The sequence below is a fragment of the Triturus cristatus genome, chromosome 8 (genome assembly GCF_964204655.1).
Source record: "Triturus cristatus chromosome 8, aTriCri1.1, whole genome shotgun sequence".
NCBI classification, from domain to species: Eukaryota; Metazoa; Chordata; class Amphibia; order Caudata; family Salamandridae; genus Triturus; species Triturus cristatus.
The window spans coordinates 1,612,948,129-1,612,967,562 of NC_140591.1; the positions used below are offsets into that span (position 1 = coordinate 1,612,948,129).

The 19,434-nt window shown below is 48.1% G+C and overlaps 1 protein-coding gene across 1 annotated transcript in view; it reads left to right on the forward strand.

Annotated features, from left to right (window-relative positions):
- Positions 1–19,434, forward strand: part of DCHS1 (dachsous cadherin-related 1) — a 357,645-nt gene that overhangs the window by 329,290 nt on the left and 8,921 nt on the right. The window contains exons 14-20 of the mRNA XM_085623531.1: positions 565–1,428; positions 2,123–2,236; positions 4,692–4,903; positions 13,870–14,024; positions 14,426–14,556; positions 15,609–15,895; positions 17,035–17,176. Coding sequence (XP_085479657.1) covers positions 565–1,428; positions 2,123–2,236; positions 4,692–4,903; positions 13,870–14,024; positions 14,426–14,556; positions 15,609–15,895; positions 17,035–17,176 — 1,905 coding nt within the window. The remainder of the gene's footprint in view (positions 1–564; positions 1,429–2,122; positions 2,237–4,691; positions 4,904–13,869; positions 14,025–14,425; positions 14,557–15,608; positions 15,896–17,034; positions 17,177–19,434) is intronic.

Genomic DNA, 19,434 nt, shown 5'->3' on the forward strand with positions numbered 1-19,434 from the left:
TGTCCTACAAGAATTCCCGCATGGACCTTTCGAACTCCTCATCCAGGGATTTCCATGTCATTCTCCTTGAAACCCATGGGAAACCACAAGGAATCATAAACAAATCGCAAACAAAAAAGCATGCAGGTTAGCGCCTGCATTCACAGGTCAAGTAACTCACTCTGTGTGATATTGTACCTCCAGCGCTATCTTAGGTCTCCGATTCAGACCTCAAGGGACCTTCTTTTTAATTGACGTTATTTATTGAGTTAAGTAATAAGGTATCGTTAATTAAACGCTTAGTTTGTCAATAAGGCTAGTTAATTCACCCGACTTAAGGGCTTTATCTAGTGCTGTTGACAGACGACAAGGTCAATAATGCATTTTTAAGTTTATTATTAGCTGTTCTGGTCAACATTTAAATGCAATTACTGTAGCCCTTGGTAGTACAGTGACAATCAGAACACATTTAATTGCACAATATTTAAGAATATGTATATTAATGTATTTAGCAATGTACAGATATGAAATAATGGGCTTATTTGAACAGGCCAGATCTATTCATGTCTTTGTTGTTTTTTACAGCGGGAGATCCAAGTCATGACTTTATTCTGGACTCGGCTTTGGGTACCCTTGCGACAGCCAGGAATCTGGATCGTGAAGTCACATCGGAGTACTCGCTCATGGTGGTTGCCAGAGACCAAGGAAGCCCGCAGCGTAGTGTGACTATCCCTCTCACCATCCGCATCCTGGACCTCAACGACAATGGTCCTGCTTTTTCTGAGGCCTCTTACACTCTAGATGTGCCCGAGGACGTTCCGGTGGGGCACTCTGTCCTGCAGCTTTCAGCAGTGGACGAGGATGAAGGAACCAATGGGCAGATCTCTTACTTCCTCGGCAATGAGTCACTAGGGATGTTTCATATCGATCCTGAGACAGGTCTGATCACCACCGCACTGCCACTGGACCGTGAGAAGCGGTCGGCATACAGCTTCCTGGCCAAAGCGGTGGATTCTGCCCCATCCGATCCAAAGAGCGCTAGTGTTCGCATCACAGTGAATGTACGAGATGTGAATGACAACGCCCCCTTTTTCACCCAGAATCCTCTTTTCGTCAACGTGTCCCGAAGCACGCCTCTCAAGCAGGTGGTTGCCACTATGAAGGCAGAAGATAAAGATGCGGGTGCCAATGCCTCCATTTTATACCGTTTCTCCACGCTAGTGAATGGCTTCAGCATCAACTCCTACACGGGGGAGATTCAGGTGACGGAGCCGCTGGCGTCCAAGAACCAGAGGGAGCGCACCTTGTTCGTGGTGGCCACGGATCTTGGTTCACCAGCACTCTCGACCACAGGGGTTGTGGTGATATATCTTCTGGAGGAGACCTACCGGGGAGTACGCTTCCCCCGCAGTACTAGAGAAGTGGCCTTACCGGAGAACGCCGCTCCAGGTAAGAAGAGTGTTTAGATTCTCTTTTTGTCAAAGCTACAAAGAGCTATATGAGGGGATATGAGGGATTTGTTAGTCTTAAAGGGGCAAGGATGGGGTCAGTCTGTTTGCCATGATTGTGGATGTTAACAGGGCAACAACGCCCACTGTGGAGTCAAGGTCTCTGAATAAGGAGGGTAACAGCCTGTTATTAGGGAGAAAGTGGGAGGAAAGGGTCGCCCGCTTCTGAATGTTGGATAACCGGATAGTCAAAGTCAAGTAGTGAGGAGAACATTGTCATTCCAAAACTTTAGAGAGGATTGGAGGAACGTGGTCTTCTCTGGGGACAAGTGTGGCCAGAGGGTATTTGTTCGAAACCCAGAAAGGGCAGCGATGGAAAGGAAGCAATGGTATTTCGACTCTGAGGGACGGAGGTAAAAAGAGTCTGAGCACGGAGGAGGCTTTTGTAGCAGCCCAGTTGGTGCTGGTCCAGTAAAACAAATATGCTATGATGACTTTGCTTGCTTGTGTTCTTTCCTCCGTTCAATGATATGAACTAGCCACCGTACCGCCAACAGTAAGGACCACTGATAGCAAGGTCTAAGATCAGCTGGCCTCTTGTTGGACGATTAGTGCAGATAGCATTGGGGAAATGAAGCCCTGTATCCTGTGAAAAAGACTGTATTTGTGACCATTCTTCCTTTCTCCTCCCACAGGCACCGCCGTCCTGAGCATCAAAGCCATCCATGTGGCTGGCTCGTCTGGGCGGATTACATACAGTATTATCAGCGGCAACGAGGACGAGGCGTTTGTCATCCAACCCAACACAGGTGCAGTAGCAAGGGATGCTGGGAAGGGTGGGTCTGATGGCATCAAGGTTTATAGGATGGATAACGGAGACATGGTGGATACTGGACTATGGCTCCGGAAGCGCACAATGGTACTAGCAAAGACCATAGGAACTGTCCAGGTTCAATGTGGTTGAAAAAGATTTTCCTACCCACTTAGATCAACATCATTATCGTAGAATGTAGCGCTGATTATCAGTGCAAATCTTTTCTAATTTAAGAAAACTAAATGTAGTGAAAAAACATGCCAAGTGTAACAATATGTTACCCAGTGAGTCGTTATTACGAGTACCGCTGTGGGCAATCAATCTTTTGAAAGATATGGTTGTGCCCCAAGCATTTTTAGTGATGTCATTCATCAACATTATTGAGGGCGTTGAAGTGATGCCATAAGCCATGTACCTGTCCAAGTGCTTGCAACCTCAGCATAACCTACGGATGAAACTATACTCATATATCGCCGCACAATAGCCGTACACATTCGACTGAACCCGGGGTACCACCATGGGGACAACACATCTAGTGGGCAAAGCGTTTGTCATCTCAGTGGTACATCCATCATGTTCCACCAACACATCTCTTTCTGATCAACAATTTAAAATATCAACTATTTCGAAGAATTTAAATCTAAAAACCTAGAATGCCCATAGAGAAATAACATGCCATTAACGCCACTTAATGGGTACAGATGTTGCTGAAAAATAAACACCCATCTGAAGACAAGTGGGTAGCTTGAGTATCTGTAGAACACCTTAGAACGAAACAAATAGCAGTACCATTCACATCTGTGCACACATATAGAGCCATAACAGGTTCTAAACAGGCTCTATCCGATCACTAACCAATATAATCTCTTACTAACCAACACTTTGGTTACCCACCCTTTCGTACAACTATTTGATATGACTAATTTCTCAACATTGCTTGAATGTTAACCGACTACTTTGATTCAGGTCAGTGATCTCTGGAAGAGGCGCTTCCTTATATAGACAAGTCTGGTGCTACAAACTAAGCGCCCGAACACATGCTTGCGCAAGTAGCGAGGTCTGGTACGACGGACTCAGTCTGTAAGAGGTGCATGGTCATGTAGAAAGGTCTTCTAAAACTTAAGTTCTGAAGGAGTTGCAGGCTCGTGTAGAGAGCTCTGATGCCCCTGGCTCAGATCAGGAAGTGGTTCTTGCCTAAGGAGAGTGGTCTGGTCCCAGTGTCTCAGTTCTGGAAGAACAAAAGAGAAAGGACAGGGGAACCCTACTCACTAACGGAACCAGGGTAATGGTTATATAAAGGGAAACAACGGTTCCTGAGGGGTACGGTTTGGCCGACCGGCTCTTTACATCAACTCGCTATAGCCAATGCACTGTGTTGGTCTGGATGATGTTCTGTGCGCGATGAATCAATGACCCGTCATTGTACCGTCCTTAAAGCTGACTCACGCAGCTTGGGAATACAGATGCTGTGATTCATCGCGCACAGAATATCATCCAGACCAACACAGTGCATTTTCACTGTTTCCAGAATTTACCAGGGATTAACCATACCGCTATGGCTATAGCGAGTTGATGTAAAGAGCCGATCGGCCAAACCGTACCCCTGACTGCCAGCCTTTCCTCACACTGAGTACCCGGACGGGTCCTCTTGTGAGTAATACCCTTTCACTTCTCACTTGTGGCACATCACTAGTTCACAAGGCTGCGCATCAAGCAATCCAGATGTCCCTGCATCACTAGTCCTGAGGAGATCCCGTACTGATAGAGGGTCGAAACGCCGTCGACAAGCTGAAATATCGAACCATTGCCCAGCGCATATTATTATATACAGTTGCTGTTTACAAAGAAATTATACAAAAATGGTCGCCTTTTAGGATTTATGGAAACCTTGTATTTAAATATACACCCTGTCACTTACGATTAGTTTCCATTTTTCACTTTGGGACACAGTGCACAAATATCTGTTCTATTGTAAATTTAAACAATGTATATAATAAGTCTGTTGTGTTTATAAAACAAGTCATAATTGTACAAATGTGTTGGTGGTTCCTTGCCCTCTGACATTATTCTACCCTCTTTTTATTGCGCTTGTGCAAATTATATTGCTTGAATCATTTTTTATGAGTCCACAGGAACTGTTGTTTCCCTTTATATAATCAGTTCTGGAAGAGGCGCCCTCTTTTTTGAAGAAAGCAATTTACCTCTCAATAGAAGGTGAAACATAAAAGATGCTTGTTCTATAAAGTCTCCATTTTTCTTTTTGTGGTATGGGATGAAAACATTGCTTGCTCAGTAATGATTGTGTGTGGTTTCTTCTTGGGGTATGAACTGGGAGAGGTGTTCCAGGTTAGAATCATTCCAATTCTTCTAGGAGTTTGGCATTTATGGGTGTATGGCTCCCGCAGAGCCATTATTTGACTAACACATATTGGGTCTCTTCATTTTACCAGGGGACATCTCCATACAAAGCTCTGACAGGTTGGACTTTGAGTCAACGCCCAAGCTCCGTTTGGTCATCCAGGCAGAGACGGCTGCGTCCTTAGGCTTCATGGCGCTTCGCCTAAACCTGCAGGACATAAACGACAACCTGCCTCGGTTCCAGCTGCAGAATTATGTGGCCTTTATCTGGGAGGCTCAGGGCTATGGCTTGCCCGTCATACAGGTAAGTGCTTACTGAATGAGTACTACGAGACGCCGTGGAGCTGTGTATGCATGTGAGTGACTTACAGAGTGCAAAGGTAGACCAAAGCCACAGAAGGGAGGCGATCAAATGGAAAATAAGGACACAGATGGGGAGGGCGAGCACAGAGAAGGAGTGAGCAACTAAATGAGGGGTTTAGTAAGGGTGGAAATGTGGCACTTGATGAAGTGGAGAGGTGAGTTTATGGAGATGCCACATGTCTGCAGGGGTGCTGGAGGGGAAGGTGAGAGGGCCAAGAGGCAGGTATATAAGGAGAGGACAGGACAAAGGGAAACAGAGGATTGTACCAGAAGGTGCTGGTAACCAGGTGGTTAGGTGATGAATACTGGCTCTGTCAGGTGGGAGCGGCGGGCAGTAGAAAGCAGGAAGTTTCCTCAGATGGGTCGCAGCAGGCAATAGAAAGCAGGAAGTTTCCTCAGATGGGGCTCCTCACAAGAGGTTAACGTGTATTTTTTGTGAGGACTACATTGCCTGGCGTGATGTGTATCTCAGTAGAATAGAGTGGTGCCTACTCGTCTATCTCTTGAAAGGGCTGCATAACACGGAGTAACTTCTATTTTGGTAGTAAGGGATGGCATGGAAAAATATCTTGGTTGGTAGAGTGGGATGGCATGGATTAATGTCATGTTTGGTAGAGAGCGAAGGCATGTATTTAGGCATTTTTGGGTAGGATTGGATGGCATGAGTGGTGTATATATTGTCAAATGGTGTGGCGTGAAGTTATCCACGTTTATTTAGGGTGCGAGGCATGACGTCAAGTGCAGCTCTGGAGGTCTGGGTAGCATTGCGGCATGTGCCTCTTTAGAACACGAGGGCACAGCCGTACCCTAGCGTAGCCTAAACGAATGGGATGGTTTTGAGTCAGGTACGTCGCATCAGACCAGGAGGGTCTGGTACCAAAATATCATTCTCAGCATCATTTACAAAAATATCACCCACACAGAGAAAATAATAGAACATGGACACCCAATCAGACGCCATATTTTTTAACAATATTTAGGACACAGTATTTATGTCAGACAATATTTCTGTTTACGATATACTGACAAACGACCCTGCGGGAGAGCATGGTGCGCCCCTTCCTCTCACTCCGGAGCCTCATTCCTTCTATAGGTTCACGCTTACAATCCATAACACGCTGATACACAGGCCACAAGAGGAGCGGGGAGCCGCTGGGGATTATGGGAAGAAGGGAGCGGATAAAGAACTCTACTGCAAGTAGTGTCTTCTGTCAGAACCAGGGCCATTAATGGACATCTTCTCCTTAAAGGGTCTGTGAATGCTGGAGAGAAGCTGAGGGTTCTCATGGCTTTCGAACTTTATTACATGTGATGGTACTAGTAGTAGACGAAGCCTTCCCTCTTTAATTAATCAATTGCGTGAGTGGCCTTATGGTGTGCACGTCACGCTCTCCGGCGCTTTATAAGATCTATGACAGTGAGGTGCCGTCTCTCACCTGGTGGGGCGACTGGCCATGTCTTGTCTGGTGGGATAGGATATCACCTCTCAAGCTGGTTTTCAGGCTGTTTTAAGCTGTGAGCGGTGTCTCCGGTTTCACCTCAGACTTGTTATGAAATTTTCAATATTCTGAGTGATGCCTTTGAGGGTATTGGAAGAGACATCTCACACTGGTTCCATGCTGTGAGCTACGCCATGAGTGATGGCTCTCACAGTGTCAGGTCGGGCACTGACTCTGGGCAGTAGATGATCAGTCATAGGAGCGAAGCCTCCCATGGCACGAGGGTGCATTTCAGACCGGGCTTCAGGCGACTTGATGAAAGGATCTTGTCTCTGTGCCGGATAGGACCGGCCTGTCAATCACACGAGTGATGTCTCTTGCAGTGTTACATCTTAAAACCTACTTCATGCTGGGTACTTATTACCAGATGCCTGGTATTGTCTTTGCTGGTATCTGACTTCTCTTTACAACATGTCTGCTCTCTTCCAGAGGGAGGGCTGCACTTCCTGTCCAAGGGGCTCAGTCGCGCTCTAGTCTTTGTTCTCTGTGTGGATTCCCCCGCTTGTTTTCACCTAATCTGAGGGTGACAAAGGGCATGGCCGCAGGGCCACACAGCTCCTTTGACTCCTGAAACTGGACGTTTGGGACGACACGTCTTCCTCCAATCAACATATGCTCGCGTTGACGCACATGTTCCACTGTGGGGTGCCTGAGAGTCATGGCATCAAAATGTGTTTGCATGTCCCTGCCTCACTGTTCATCGAAGTATGCTGGGATTGTACAACTTTTATTTTCGACTCTAGCTGTGTATTTGTTAGTTGGTGTCTACTCCTGCCGATGTGTCCCTCCTACACCAATACTACCGGCCCTTGATCAACAAGAGCTGCTATCCCTTAGGGCACAAGGTGTAGAGCCAGCTCCCGGGGACCTTGTGCCCCAGCTCAGAGTCGCGCGCCAGACATGCCAACCTCAGACAAGACGCATGGGTTCCAATGTTGACGGACAAGCCCCCCACCCCACTGTAGTGTCCACGATAAAGTGATTATTTGTAGAATCAAAGGGTGCTTGTGCACATTAGCCCAGAGCTGGAAGGTGTTGTCCTGGACTTGGGCACATGGGAAAGGTGTCAAAAATCAGAATCATCAGGGACGGTCAGGAAAGCGTGCTTCCTCCTTTCATTGACCATTGCAGGCTTCGAAGGAAGGTTGATCGCGTCACCGAGCATGGATGGTAACATATCTGTAATACTGGCGAAGCTCCCAGTCAGAATGACCCCTTCTTGGACACCTGACTTCAGAAATTAATGATTCTCAAAACCCATCTGTGCTGAAGACCATTGCTCATGTAGGAGATGGGGAGAAGGTAGGGACCTGCGGCCAATTACGTTAGTTACCAATGGTCCACGTTGTCCTTGTCGCACATCTCGTCACTGATTAAAGTTTTGTTGGTTTATCAATTGACAAAGAACCCTGGCCCTGGTGTTGGGCTGTTACTGCAGCTGGCGTTGGTTCCATAAAGGTGGCCATCTGCGGCCGTGGGCAAGCATGGGCTGGAAGCCTGGTCAGGCGGTGCTGTACAGAAAACCTGCGATTGACGAACGTGTCATGGACAGTTCCCAACAAGCATTGAATGCGCATTACAGGAAGAGCCACAGCTGAACATTTCCTGGGATTAAACGTAAGCGTCACCTGAGTAGGAACGCGCGCTGCGTGCAGTGATGGTGCCACAGGACACCATAGGGTCCATTGTCCCTTTAAGACTCTATATGGCGAGACTGGGAGAACTGGAGATTGTCCTGAGTGTGTCCGCCCACAGGCGTTCCTACAACATTTAACTGCAACCTTAAGAGTCATCAGCTGCTGACATGCAGTGCCCGGAAACTGTCTCAAGGCCACTGACGCCCAGGAGCCCTCCAACTTTCTAATACTCAGCCCCAGTGACATGGACTTCCTTCACTTGTCTCTCACTCGACTCCACCTTTTCCTTCAAATTGGAAATTAACAAACTGCCATACATAGAACCATATCATCACAGACTACGTAGGAATATTAAACTCTACATCCCAGAAGTCACCTTGTGCACCATGATGCCGGCTGCGGCCCTTGTGCTCCCATCTGGACGGAAGAGGATCCAGCTGAGCTGCCTCGCTTCACCTGACGGCAATCCTTCCTCCACCACGAGGCAATCCTTCCTCCGCCACGAGGCAATCCTTCCTCCACCGCGAGGCTCGTCTCTAATCTTGGCTGTCCTGTACTGAGCTGCCTCGCTTCTCCTGATGGCAATCCTTCCTCCACCGCGAGGCTCGTCTCTAATCTTGGCTGTCCTGTACTGAGCTGCCTCGCTTCACCTGATGGCAATCCTTCCTCCACCACGAGGCTCGTCTCTAATCTTGGGTGTCCTGTACTGAGCTGCCTCGCTTCATCTGACGGCAATCCTTCCTCCACCACAAGGCTCGTCTCTAATCTTGGCTGTCCTGTACTGAGCTGCCTCGCTTCACCTGACGGCAATCCTTCCTCCACCACAAGGCTCGTTTCTAATCTTGACTGTCCTGTACTGAGCTGCCTCGCTTCACCTGACGGCAATCCTTCCTCCACCACGAGGCTCGTCCCTAATCTTGGGTGTCCTGTACTGAGCTGCCTCGCTTCACCTGATGGCAATCCTTCCTCCACCACGAGGCTCGTCTCTATTCTTGGGTGTCCTGTACTGAGCTGCCTCGCTTCACCTGATGGCAATCCTTCCTCCACCGCGAGGCTCGTCTCTAATCTTGGGTGTCCTGTACTGAGCTGCCTCGCTTCACCTGATGGCAATCCTTCCTCCACCACGAGGCTCGTCTCTAATCTCTGCTGTCCTGTACTGAGCTGCCTCGCTTCACCTGATGGCAATCCTTCCTCCACCACGAGGCTCGTCCCTAATCTTGGCTGTCCTGTGCTGAGCTGCCTCGCTTCACCTGATGGCAATCCTTCCTCCACCACGAGGCTCGTCTCTAATCTCTGCTGTCCTGTACTGAGCTGCCTCGCTTCACCTGATGGCAATCCATCCTCCACCACGAGGCTCGTCCCTAATCTTGGCTGTCCTGTACTGAGCTGCCTCGCTTCACCTGATGGCAATCCATCCTCCACCACGAGGCTCGTCCCTAATCTTGGCTGTCCTGTACTGAGCTGCCTCGCTTCACCTGACGGCAATCCTTCCTCCACCACGAGGCAATCCTTCCTCCACCACGAGGCAATCCTTCCTCCACCACGAGGCTCGTCTCTAATCTTGGGTGTCCTGTACTGAGCTGCCTCGCTTCTCCTGACGGCAATCCTTCCTCCACCACGAGGCTCGTCTCTAATCTTGGGTGTCCTGTACTGAGCTGCCTCGCTTCTCCTGACGGCAATCCTTCCTCCACCACGAGGCTCGTCTCTAATCTTGGGTGTCCTGTACTGAGCTGCCTCGCTTCTCCTGACGGCAATCCTTCCTCCACCACGAGGCTCGTCTCTAATCTTGGGTGTCCTGTACTGAGCTGCCTCGCTTCACCTGACGGCAATCCTTCCTCCACCACGAGGCTCGTCTCTAATCTTGGGTGTCCTGTACTGAGCTGCCTCGCTTCATCTGACGGCAATCCTTCCTCCACCACAAGGCTCGTCTCTAATCTTGGCTGTCCTGTACTGAGCTGCCTCGCTTCACCTGACGGCAATCCTTCCTCCACCACAAGGCTCGTTTCTAATCTTGACTGTCCTGTACTGAGCTGCCTCGCTTCACCTGACGGCAATCCTTCCTCCACCACGAGGCTCGTCCCTAATCTTGGGTGTCCTGTACTGAGCTGCCTCGCTTCACCTGATGGCAATCCTTCCTCCACCACGAGGCTCGTCTCTATTCTTGGGTGTCCTGTACTGAGCTGCCTCGCTTCACCTGATGGCAATCCTTCCTCCACCGCGAGGCTCGTCTCTAATCTTGGGTGTCCTGTACTGAGCTGCCTCGCTTCACCTGATGGCAATCCTTCCTCCACCACGAGGCTCGTCTCTAATCTCTGCTGTCCTGTACTGAGCTGCCTCGCTTCACCTGATGGCAATCCTTCCTCCACCACGAGGCTCGTCCCTAATCTTGGCTGTCCTGTGCTGAGCTGCCTCGCTTCACCTGATGGCAATCCTTCCTCCACCACGAGGCTCGTCTCTAATCTCTGCTGTCCTGTACTGAGCTGCCTCGCTTCACCTGATGGCAATCCATCCTCCACCACGAGGCTCGTCCCTAATCTTGGCTGTCCTGTACTGAGCTGCCTCGCTTCACCTGATGGCAATCCATCCTCCACCACGAGGCTCGTCCCTAATCTTGGCTGTCCTGTACTGAGCTGCCTCGCTTCACCTGACGGCAATCCTTCCTCCACCACGAGGCAATCCTTCCTCCACCACGAGGCAATCCTTCCTCCACCACGAGGCTCGTCTCTAATCTTGGGTGTCCTGTACTGAGCTGCCTCGCTTCTCCTGACGGCAATCCTTCCTCCACCACGAGGCTCGTCTCTAATCTTGGGTGTCCTGTACTGAGCTGCCTCGCTTCTCCTGACGGCAATCCTTCCTCCACCACGAGGCTCGTCTCTAATCTTGGGTGTCCTGTACTGAGCTGCCTCGCTTCTCCTGACGGCAATCCTTCCTCCACCACGAGGCTCGTCTCTAATCTTGGGTGTCCTGTACTGAGCTGCCTCGCTTCACCTGACGGCAATCCTTCCTCCACCACGAGGCTCGTTTCTAATCTTGGCTGTCCTGTACTGAGCTGCCTCGCTTCACCTGATGGCAATCCTTCCTCCCCCACGAGGCTCGTCTCTAATCTTGGCTGTCCTGTACTGAGCTGCCTCGCTTCACCTGACGGCAATCCTTCCTCCACCACGAGGCTCGTCCCTAATCTTGGCTGTCCTGTACTGAGCTGCCTCGCTTCACCTGACGGCAATCCTTCCTCCACCACGAGGCAATCCTTCCTCCACCACGAGGCAATCCTTCCTCCACCACGAGGCTCGTCTCTAATCTTGGGTGTCCTGTACTGAGCTGCCTCGCTTCTCCTGACGGCAATCCTTCCTCCACCACGAGGCTCGTCTCTAATCTTGGGTGTCCTGTACTGAGCTGCCTCGCTTCTCCTGACGGCAATCCTTCCTCCACCACGAGGCTCGTCTCTAATCTTGGGTGTCCTGTACTGAGCTGCCTCGCTTCTCCTGACGGCAATCCTTCCTCCACCACGAGGCTCGTCTCTAATCTTGGCTGTCCTGTACTGAGCTGCATCTGCTTAGAAGTATGTTGTGTCACCTGCAGATGTAAATCGACCCTCTTATCTGTACCTCGAGGCTCTGTCTCCACCCACATTAAAAACTCGACCTACCTTGGCATACCTCTGGTCAACAAACCTAGGACCTCACAAACACTCCCTGAGCGTGGAACCCTCTCCATCCTCATATCTGTGTTCCTCTTGACACCGCCTTTCTCTCTCCATCTAGGCTGATTATCAAATGCTCCTTTGCACTCTTCTGGGCGGATTCCTCATAAAGTGGCGCCCTGCAGCTTCTGGTTGCATCTCTGCTTGCGCAAGGAGGAAATCACATGGCAGAGCGATGTCTACAGAGATATGGCGCTGCTGCTGTCATCCTGTGTGCAACGCTCCGACAGGCTAGCGCTACGCACACACCTTTGCACTCAAGTGTAGCACAGATTTTGTCCAGGATAGTCTTCCGGTAAAAAATAAGATGCTTAGACTAAGTTTGAAACGTTCCCCACATAGTTTGTGTGTCGTATAGTGCAGCACACGTGCACTGATGGAAAAGTTAGTTCTTAGCACCTGCCTCAAGGAGGTGGTCTTCTTGTATGCAAAGCCCTCCCGTTGTTATTTGATATGTCTTTGCGCTAGAAACCATGGCTGGTAGCACGTGAATGGCCATGTACTATCCATGGGACACCCCCTTGATGCACAGTACTGCAGGATTCTGCAAATCATCTCTTTGCGTAGCTTTTAGTCAAATCAACAAAAGAATACGTTGCACTGTTTGCATCATTTTTGGTGACTTTGCACCGACGCAAAGTGCTGATAAATCTGCCCCTCGTATCTTCATTATCTCCTAATTCCAGGTTCGGGGGACGCTTTTCTCCACAGTTCCCTTCTGCAGAAGCATTTTTTCCAACCAGGTTGGAAACACTGGCACAAACTGTAACCCCATCGACCACCTATTTGTGTATTCCTCCTACCACTACAGCTCCCTTCTCACTTTCACCTGGCCCCAGTGGCAGCTGGTTGGGAACGTTGGCCCAGGGGCGTGGGGTTGGGGGGGTTTAGAAATAAAAAAGACTTATCTTATCGATGCTGATCGCCAGCCACCTCCTCCAACGCAGGAACAGAAATCACCTAGAATCCCTTGACCATTCACAGCGCTCCTAAGGCAGCATTGTTATTGGTGTGAGCGTCATGGTTCAGCACTCAGATGGGGCCATGGTAGGCTGGGCATGTTCTCCGCACAGGCTCTAATGCAGTCTGGGTGGAGAACATGGAAAGTGGCTGGCCCAAAACAGCTCACCAAACCGTCATGCGCACTTAAGTGCAGCAGGAACCACTCCTCCTCCCTTTCCCAGGCAAGTCCAGCCCCGCCCCAACCTCGCTGGGTCCAAGAAGAAAATGATAATAACGTACCGGTTTTAACATTGCGTTATCATTTTCTTTTTTTTACTTAGTGGGGCGATGCTCTTCCGCCTTTGCGGAGGAGCCGACCCTGTCTGGCCCCTCTCAGCAGGTTCTTTAAAGGTTTACCGTTCCTTACCATGGCAGGCAGATAGTTACCTTGATCAGTTTATTGGAACATTTGTCATTAAGTTGGCACCACATTAAGGAAAACTAAATCTAATATTCCAGGGGAGGAAAGAGCTGAGGTCCAGGGATTACTCGTTTTCTATTGCTTTACTAAATGCATTTGGAAAATGTGTGCGGAAATTTGCTCGGAATTCAGGTCAAAAAGTAACTTGTGATGTCCAGTAACCATAGGGGCCGTATTGGAGATATTCTGTATTACCGGCCTCAGAAGTACCACCCTACTTTAATGGTCATCCCGATACAAAGCCATCACGCATACATAAAGTAGAGATAATCATAATCGCAAGAAATAGTGAAATAATATAATAACATTAGTGATACATACGGGTGACTTTCTGAAAATGAAGCCCAGAGTTTGGCTTGCATGTGTGTGGGGTACAGGCATGATTCCTCGCAGTGGTGGCGAGTGAAAATTAAGATTTAGAGGAGGAATGATGACTGGCCTTCCTGCCTTGGCAGCTGGTGGCCATCCGGCCAGAGGAAGTTTAACTGTAAAGGCAACTATCAGGTTCTGACTTTGGTTTGCAAAAGAGGCTGGGCTGGGTGAGTCACACGTATGGGTCAAACCAAGCAGCAGGGCCACAGTCGTGTCATGCCACCTTTTGGCACACACTCCCCCTTCACCATCTTATTTGTCTTCCTTTTTTATCAGGTCTTGGCTGATGATGTTGACCAAGGACAGAATGGTCAGGTGACGTATGCCATTGAGCAGTCTCAGCCCATGAAAGGGCTCTTCAACATTGACCCTCAGACGGGGACCATCACCACGGCAGCCATCTTGGACAGAGAGATCTGGTCACGCACTAGGTGAGTGGTCAGCTGTCTGCTGTCGCCAACCTGTTCGAATGTTGGCTCTGCTGTATGCAACCGGCCCTTAATGGGAAGGGTACGGGCTGGGACATCACTTGCTTTGAGTATAGGAAGTGCAAGCTTACATCACTGATGTGCTTTAAATGGTTTCAGAGGCATGTGGCCTTTTCATGTTTTAAGATGCCCCTATCCACCACGTGGGACATAAAATGTACTTGAAAAGCGTGGCTGGAGAATCTGTTTCCTGCTGTTGCCAGGTGGCATCAGTGGGACATTAGCTGCTTGAGACTTTAGTTCCTTCTAAGAGATTGCTATTCCTGTGGTTTTTGGGTTGGTCCCACACACCTGGGGCTACTCATATTTCCATGTATTTATTCTCTTCTCTTTGTTCCTGCCAGGCTCGTGGTGACGGCGATGGATCGAGGCAACCCTCCGCTCATAGGCTCTGCCACGTTGACAGTGGTGGTGATGGACCTCAACGACAACAGTCCCACCATCCCTCTGCCCTTACAGCTACAAGTGCGAGAAAGTGAGTCCAGGGCACCTGGGTGGATTGAGTTTGATGCACAGTATCTTAGTAATACAGATGAGAGTGCAGTAGCCTACAGGACAGGCACAGGGGAATGGAAGATGGTGGGAGGAGGTGCACTCTGTGACTCAGGAAGAGAAGAGTTGGTAGGAACTGCCAAAATCCATGCCACTGGGAGCTGGTCGGAAGACCCAAGCTGCAGGCTGAGGTGTGATGCATGATCAGAGAGCATTAAAAGCACATATATGGTACAAACATATATCATACATGTCCACTGCTCAAATTAATTTCATGCTTATCTATAATAATTCACCACTATTCTTTTTGGGGTAACTTGCTACTCACCGAAAAGCGTTTCAACACCTCATCAGGTGTAGCAAGCGCTATATAAATGCAAACCTTTTCCCTCTTCTATCCTTCCGCTATCCTTTTCGATCTAAATAACAGACTAACGTGTCCACTGCTCAAATTAATTTCATATTTCACTATACTAATTCACCACTAATACTTTTTGGGTTCCGGAGTAATCTGCTACTTGCCGAAATAGCGCTTCAACGCCTCCTCAGGGGGAGTAAGCTCTATATAAATCCAATTAAATTACAGTATATCTCATGCTTTCATTCCAGTTACAGATCTCAGAGTCCAATGGCCCTCCTCTTTGACACAGAAAAATACAATTCCGATCTGGCGCAGTCAATGACATGGCAATAGTTTCATTTTGTCTTATAGTGAACACATATACATCAACCTTGTAAGATCTTCTTTACACATTAAAGGAGTCCAGCAGATTACCACTCACCAACAGCTATGAATCACAATACACAGATCAGGGATACCTTACAGTAAACCCGTGTCTTTTGTCCTATGGAGTTTATCGATGCTCACATTGCGCAGGAGAGCTTTCACCCTCTTTTACGGACTTGCCCATTCATGAGCAGTGCAGGATACTTCATTAGCACAGGGTGGTGTCTGTTTGATGCTGTCCAAGCCACACAGGGAAGTCCTGAACATTGAGGGCAGTAACTCTGGTAACTTTATGTCCTCTGTTCCAGACATAACAATTGGCACGGAGATCACGCAGGTGACAGGAAACGATGTTGACTCCGGTCCCGCCCTTTCCTACACGCTGCTCCTGAACGGAGCTCCTGCAGGCACATTCAGCATCCTGCGCTATGGGGGACACATAACGTTGATGGAACCTCTGGACTATGAGGACAGGAGCTGGTACACCCTCACCATCCGCTCCTCGGATTCCCGGCACGAGACCGAGGCCAACCTGACCATCATCGTGGAAGATGTGAACGACAACCCACCAGAGTTCACACAGGAGCTCTACCAGGTAGGTCCTAGGGGGTTGTATGTACGTATGGTATTTTTATATCGTGAACCTAGTCGAAAAGCAGTGGAGCAAAGTACATGGTTGTTTGGGTCATAGGAAAAGGATCCTGAAGGACAAAGTACATCCTATAGCTTCTACTGATGGGGTAGTCCTTCAGGAGAAAGGTGCACTTGGTAAAATGGTGATAGAGATTACAGGCAAAGGATTAACACTGGAGGCAAAATTCTGTAACATATACATGATGTAGAGTATGTGACAGAGCTGGTACGTGTGAACTCAATAAAAGTAACAGATCCAAGTGGAGCAGACGTTCTCAGAGCAGCACAGTGAAGCTTACATGTATGTTAGGTTGGAAATCTTGCGTGTTCGTCAAATTCGATATTCATTCAATTTAATCTCAAAGGATGACTCCCTGTGTCTTGCCAGTGTTGTCTAGATTACCAAAAGGCTTCCTTCCCACCCAGCACCAACCTCCCTCGTGACTTCCACCAGTCCCACCATGAGCAATCACCCTGTTCACAAGCACCGTCGACCGAGATGTCTGCTCTCTAACACCACATACTGCAACAATCTTCGTCCTCTGCACCTCCTTCCTTCAACTTTTCACATGTCTGTGTCTTTCCTTATCTCTGGGAAGGGGTTCGACTTCCTACCACCATGCCACCTATGTAAACACCATCCTGTCACCACAGGACCTTCCATCTCAAACGCAGTCACCTATTTTCTTACTCTGCTAGGAGATGAGTGGTCCTGCTCCTGACCGTAGATGTAGTGTAAATGCACCAATTTAGCCTATAAGCTGTTTTTGGGGTCCTGTGCCTACTGCTCGGTGCCAGAGTTGCTGCTGTGCTGGATGGTGTTCAGAATTCCAGAGGCCTCATCGCAACCTTCGCCGAGACTCACAGGGACCTCTACTTGTGGGCGAGTGCTGTGCAGCCAGAAGACGGCCTCTTTAATTCATCTGGTTCTGGGATGGGTGGCTGTTCTTTAAGCTACACAGTCTTGGATACCCAGAGAATGTTTGTTATACAAACTGTGTGGTGCACTCTTTGTTCTCCAGGCTTGTTCATGGAATGGACTCTTCTTTGATGAAACCCTGCACAGTCCTTGCTCACTGGAGATCACCTTTTGTTTTTCAGGTCACTCTTCTGGAGCACACTGCCCCAGGCACTCCGGTCCTCACCGTCACCGCCACGGACAGGGACTCCGGGGAGAACGGAAGGGTCACATATCACCTCACCTCCACAGCCATGAACGCGTTCTACATAGACTCCAACAACGGTATGGTTCTGTGTATACTGCCAACTTTAGGATAACCCAAGTGGGGTTTCTCCACAGAGCGCCAGATGAGGTGGTGATAACAGTGCCAGGTACTCTACTGAGATGCAGCAAAAGATAGCTACATCAGGCAACTAAAATGAGAATTTAGTTAACAAGTAAAATAAATCACAAAAAAGAGACAGCGTTTTCCTGGGTCTACTTATGGAACAGAATCAGTTTTACCAGACAGAACCTGGGAGAAGTAGTACTTAGTTGCTTCGTAGCTTGAAAAGTGTAGTTAATAAATCACGGATAGTCTGTTAAAGCTGGTGGTATGTTCGCCGCCATCTCTGACGTTGTTCCAGAGTATGCATGCTTGGTAACAATAGCTCACTGGTGGTATTGTCTGCAAGCATCAAGTCACAAAATCCTTGGTGTGTGATACACGAGTGCAGAGTCACACACACACCGTGTGTAGTTGATGCCTACATGTAACTTGAATGACGCCTGGTCCTGAAGTATCAGCCGTAAACTTCTGTTGGTAACACACATTTGTTACTAATGTCTTTCAGGTACCTAGGGACATAGGAACATAGGGTGGTGACAGGGGTTAGACCACCAACATAGTGGAATATACATTGTATATGCTACCAGAGGATCTGATGTCCGTCCTGACGAATGCCATGGACTCTGTTGAGCCTCTAGGCTGAAATGTGTTGATGGTTTAGTGGAGCTGTTGTACAAGGTCCCCTATTCCCCACATTTCGTTTTTAATACCAAGTGGTTTCCATATAGTATAAAAGTCAGACTGGATTAACACATTGGTTTGTAAGTATATATCTTTCACGGATCCATATTTAGTAATAAGTGCCTGCCTGATTTCAGGGCGTCGGCCCGCTTTTCATCAAACCTGGTTTTTGAAGAGCGTGGGGAATCCTATGGTGAAGCATGACACCTGGTGGAATGGGAGGACATCCCAACACATTTTTGTGTATGTTTAGGTGCAGGCTGATATAACATGAATATATTAAATAATGTGATAGATTAGAACAAGCTTTACGAAAATCTTTCAGGTGGCTTTTTTGTATATAACAAGAATTGTGTGCAAGCAGTCCTACTCTTCCAGAAAAGCCATCATATTAATCCTCACCTGTTCAGTATCACGGAACCATCCCTTTTTTAAGATCCTGAGAGGAGGGTGGTTCACCCGCACAGCTTTCACTCAGAAGTGCCAGTGCTTTCGGCTTTGGGACATGGCATCTTGCTCCACTGGTGACTTCTCCTTTTGCATCGTTTGTGGTTGCCGTTGGCGAGGGAGTTTCTAGTACACACAAGTTTGTCCTTTAAATAGTTGTTTCATTGTTAGCATGTTTGCTTTTCAGATCGGTGGTTTAGCTATAGGTGTTGTCAGTTCCTCTCAAACAAACATTTAGTGATGGCACGTGTTCTCTAATTTCAGGATCTTATAGCAGGTCTCTTTGCTTTCATTCTGTTTTGCATGTTGACTATTAATACATTTTTTATGGGTTGGTGTTTTTGCCGTTGGTACAGTAGCTTCATGGTAAGCATTTCTGATCTTAAAAATGGTTGCTTTGAGATAGGCTAGTCTGCTTCTTAGTGTCAGATATTCAATTTTCCATGTATTCACAGTTGCTTAAAGATTGTTCAGCGTAATGTACGTTCGCTATTATTGGGTTCTGTTAAGTAGAAGCTGTGTTTGCTTCTGTTGTCATTTCTTTAGTAATATGGCTGCTTGCTCTTGGCTTGAATTGCCCCGTGGTGTGCATTTTTGATGTGGGTGTGGGTCTTCAAAAAATATAGTTTTTTGTGTGGGTTGATTAGTAGTAGGTATATTTTACTCCTGGTTTGAGTTGTATAGTGTATATGTTTCCTCTTGATGTGAATTGTAACCAGTAAGCATTGCCAACCTTTGGCTGGTTCAGCTTAGTGGTATGTATATTTGCTCTTGCTGTGAATAGGTTGGTGGTATTTTCCATATGGATAGTTTAATTGTATTTGTAGTTGTATGTGGTAGAAGATGCTTTTAGTATGGGTACTCTCATGATATTTCTGTTCACCTGTGGTATGTAGGAGTTGTTTTGATGTAAGAATGATTCCTTTTAATAGAACCAGTTTACTGGCTATTCTGAGTATCTTTAGTGCAGAAAGTAATGCAGTAAATGTTCTTTCCTGGACTCAAGGTTGGACATTTAATCCTGGTGGGGGTTGTTTATTAAACATTATCTTTCTATGCTCGGTTGTCTAGATGTTTGTGTGTA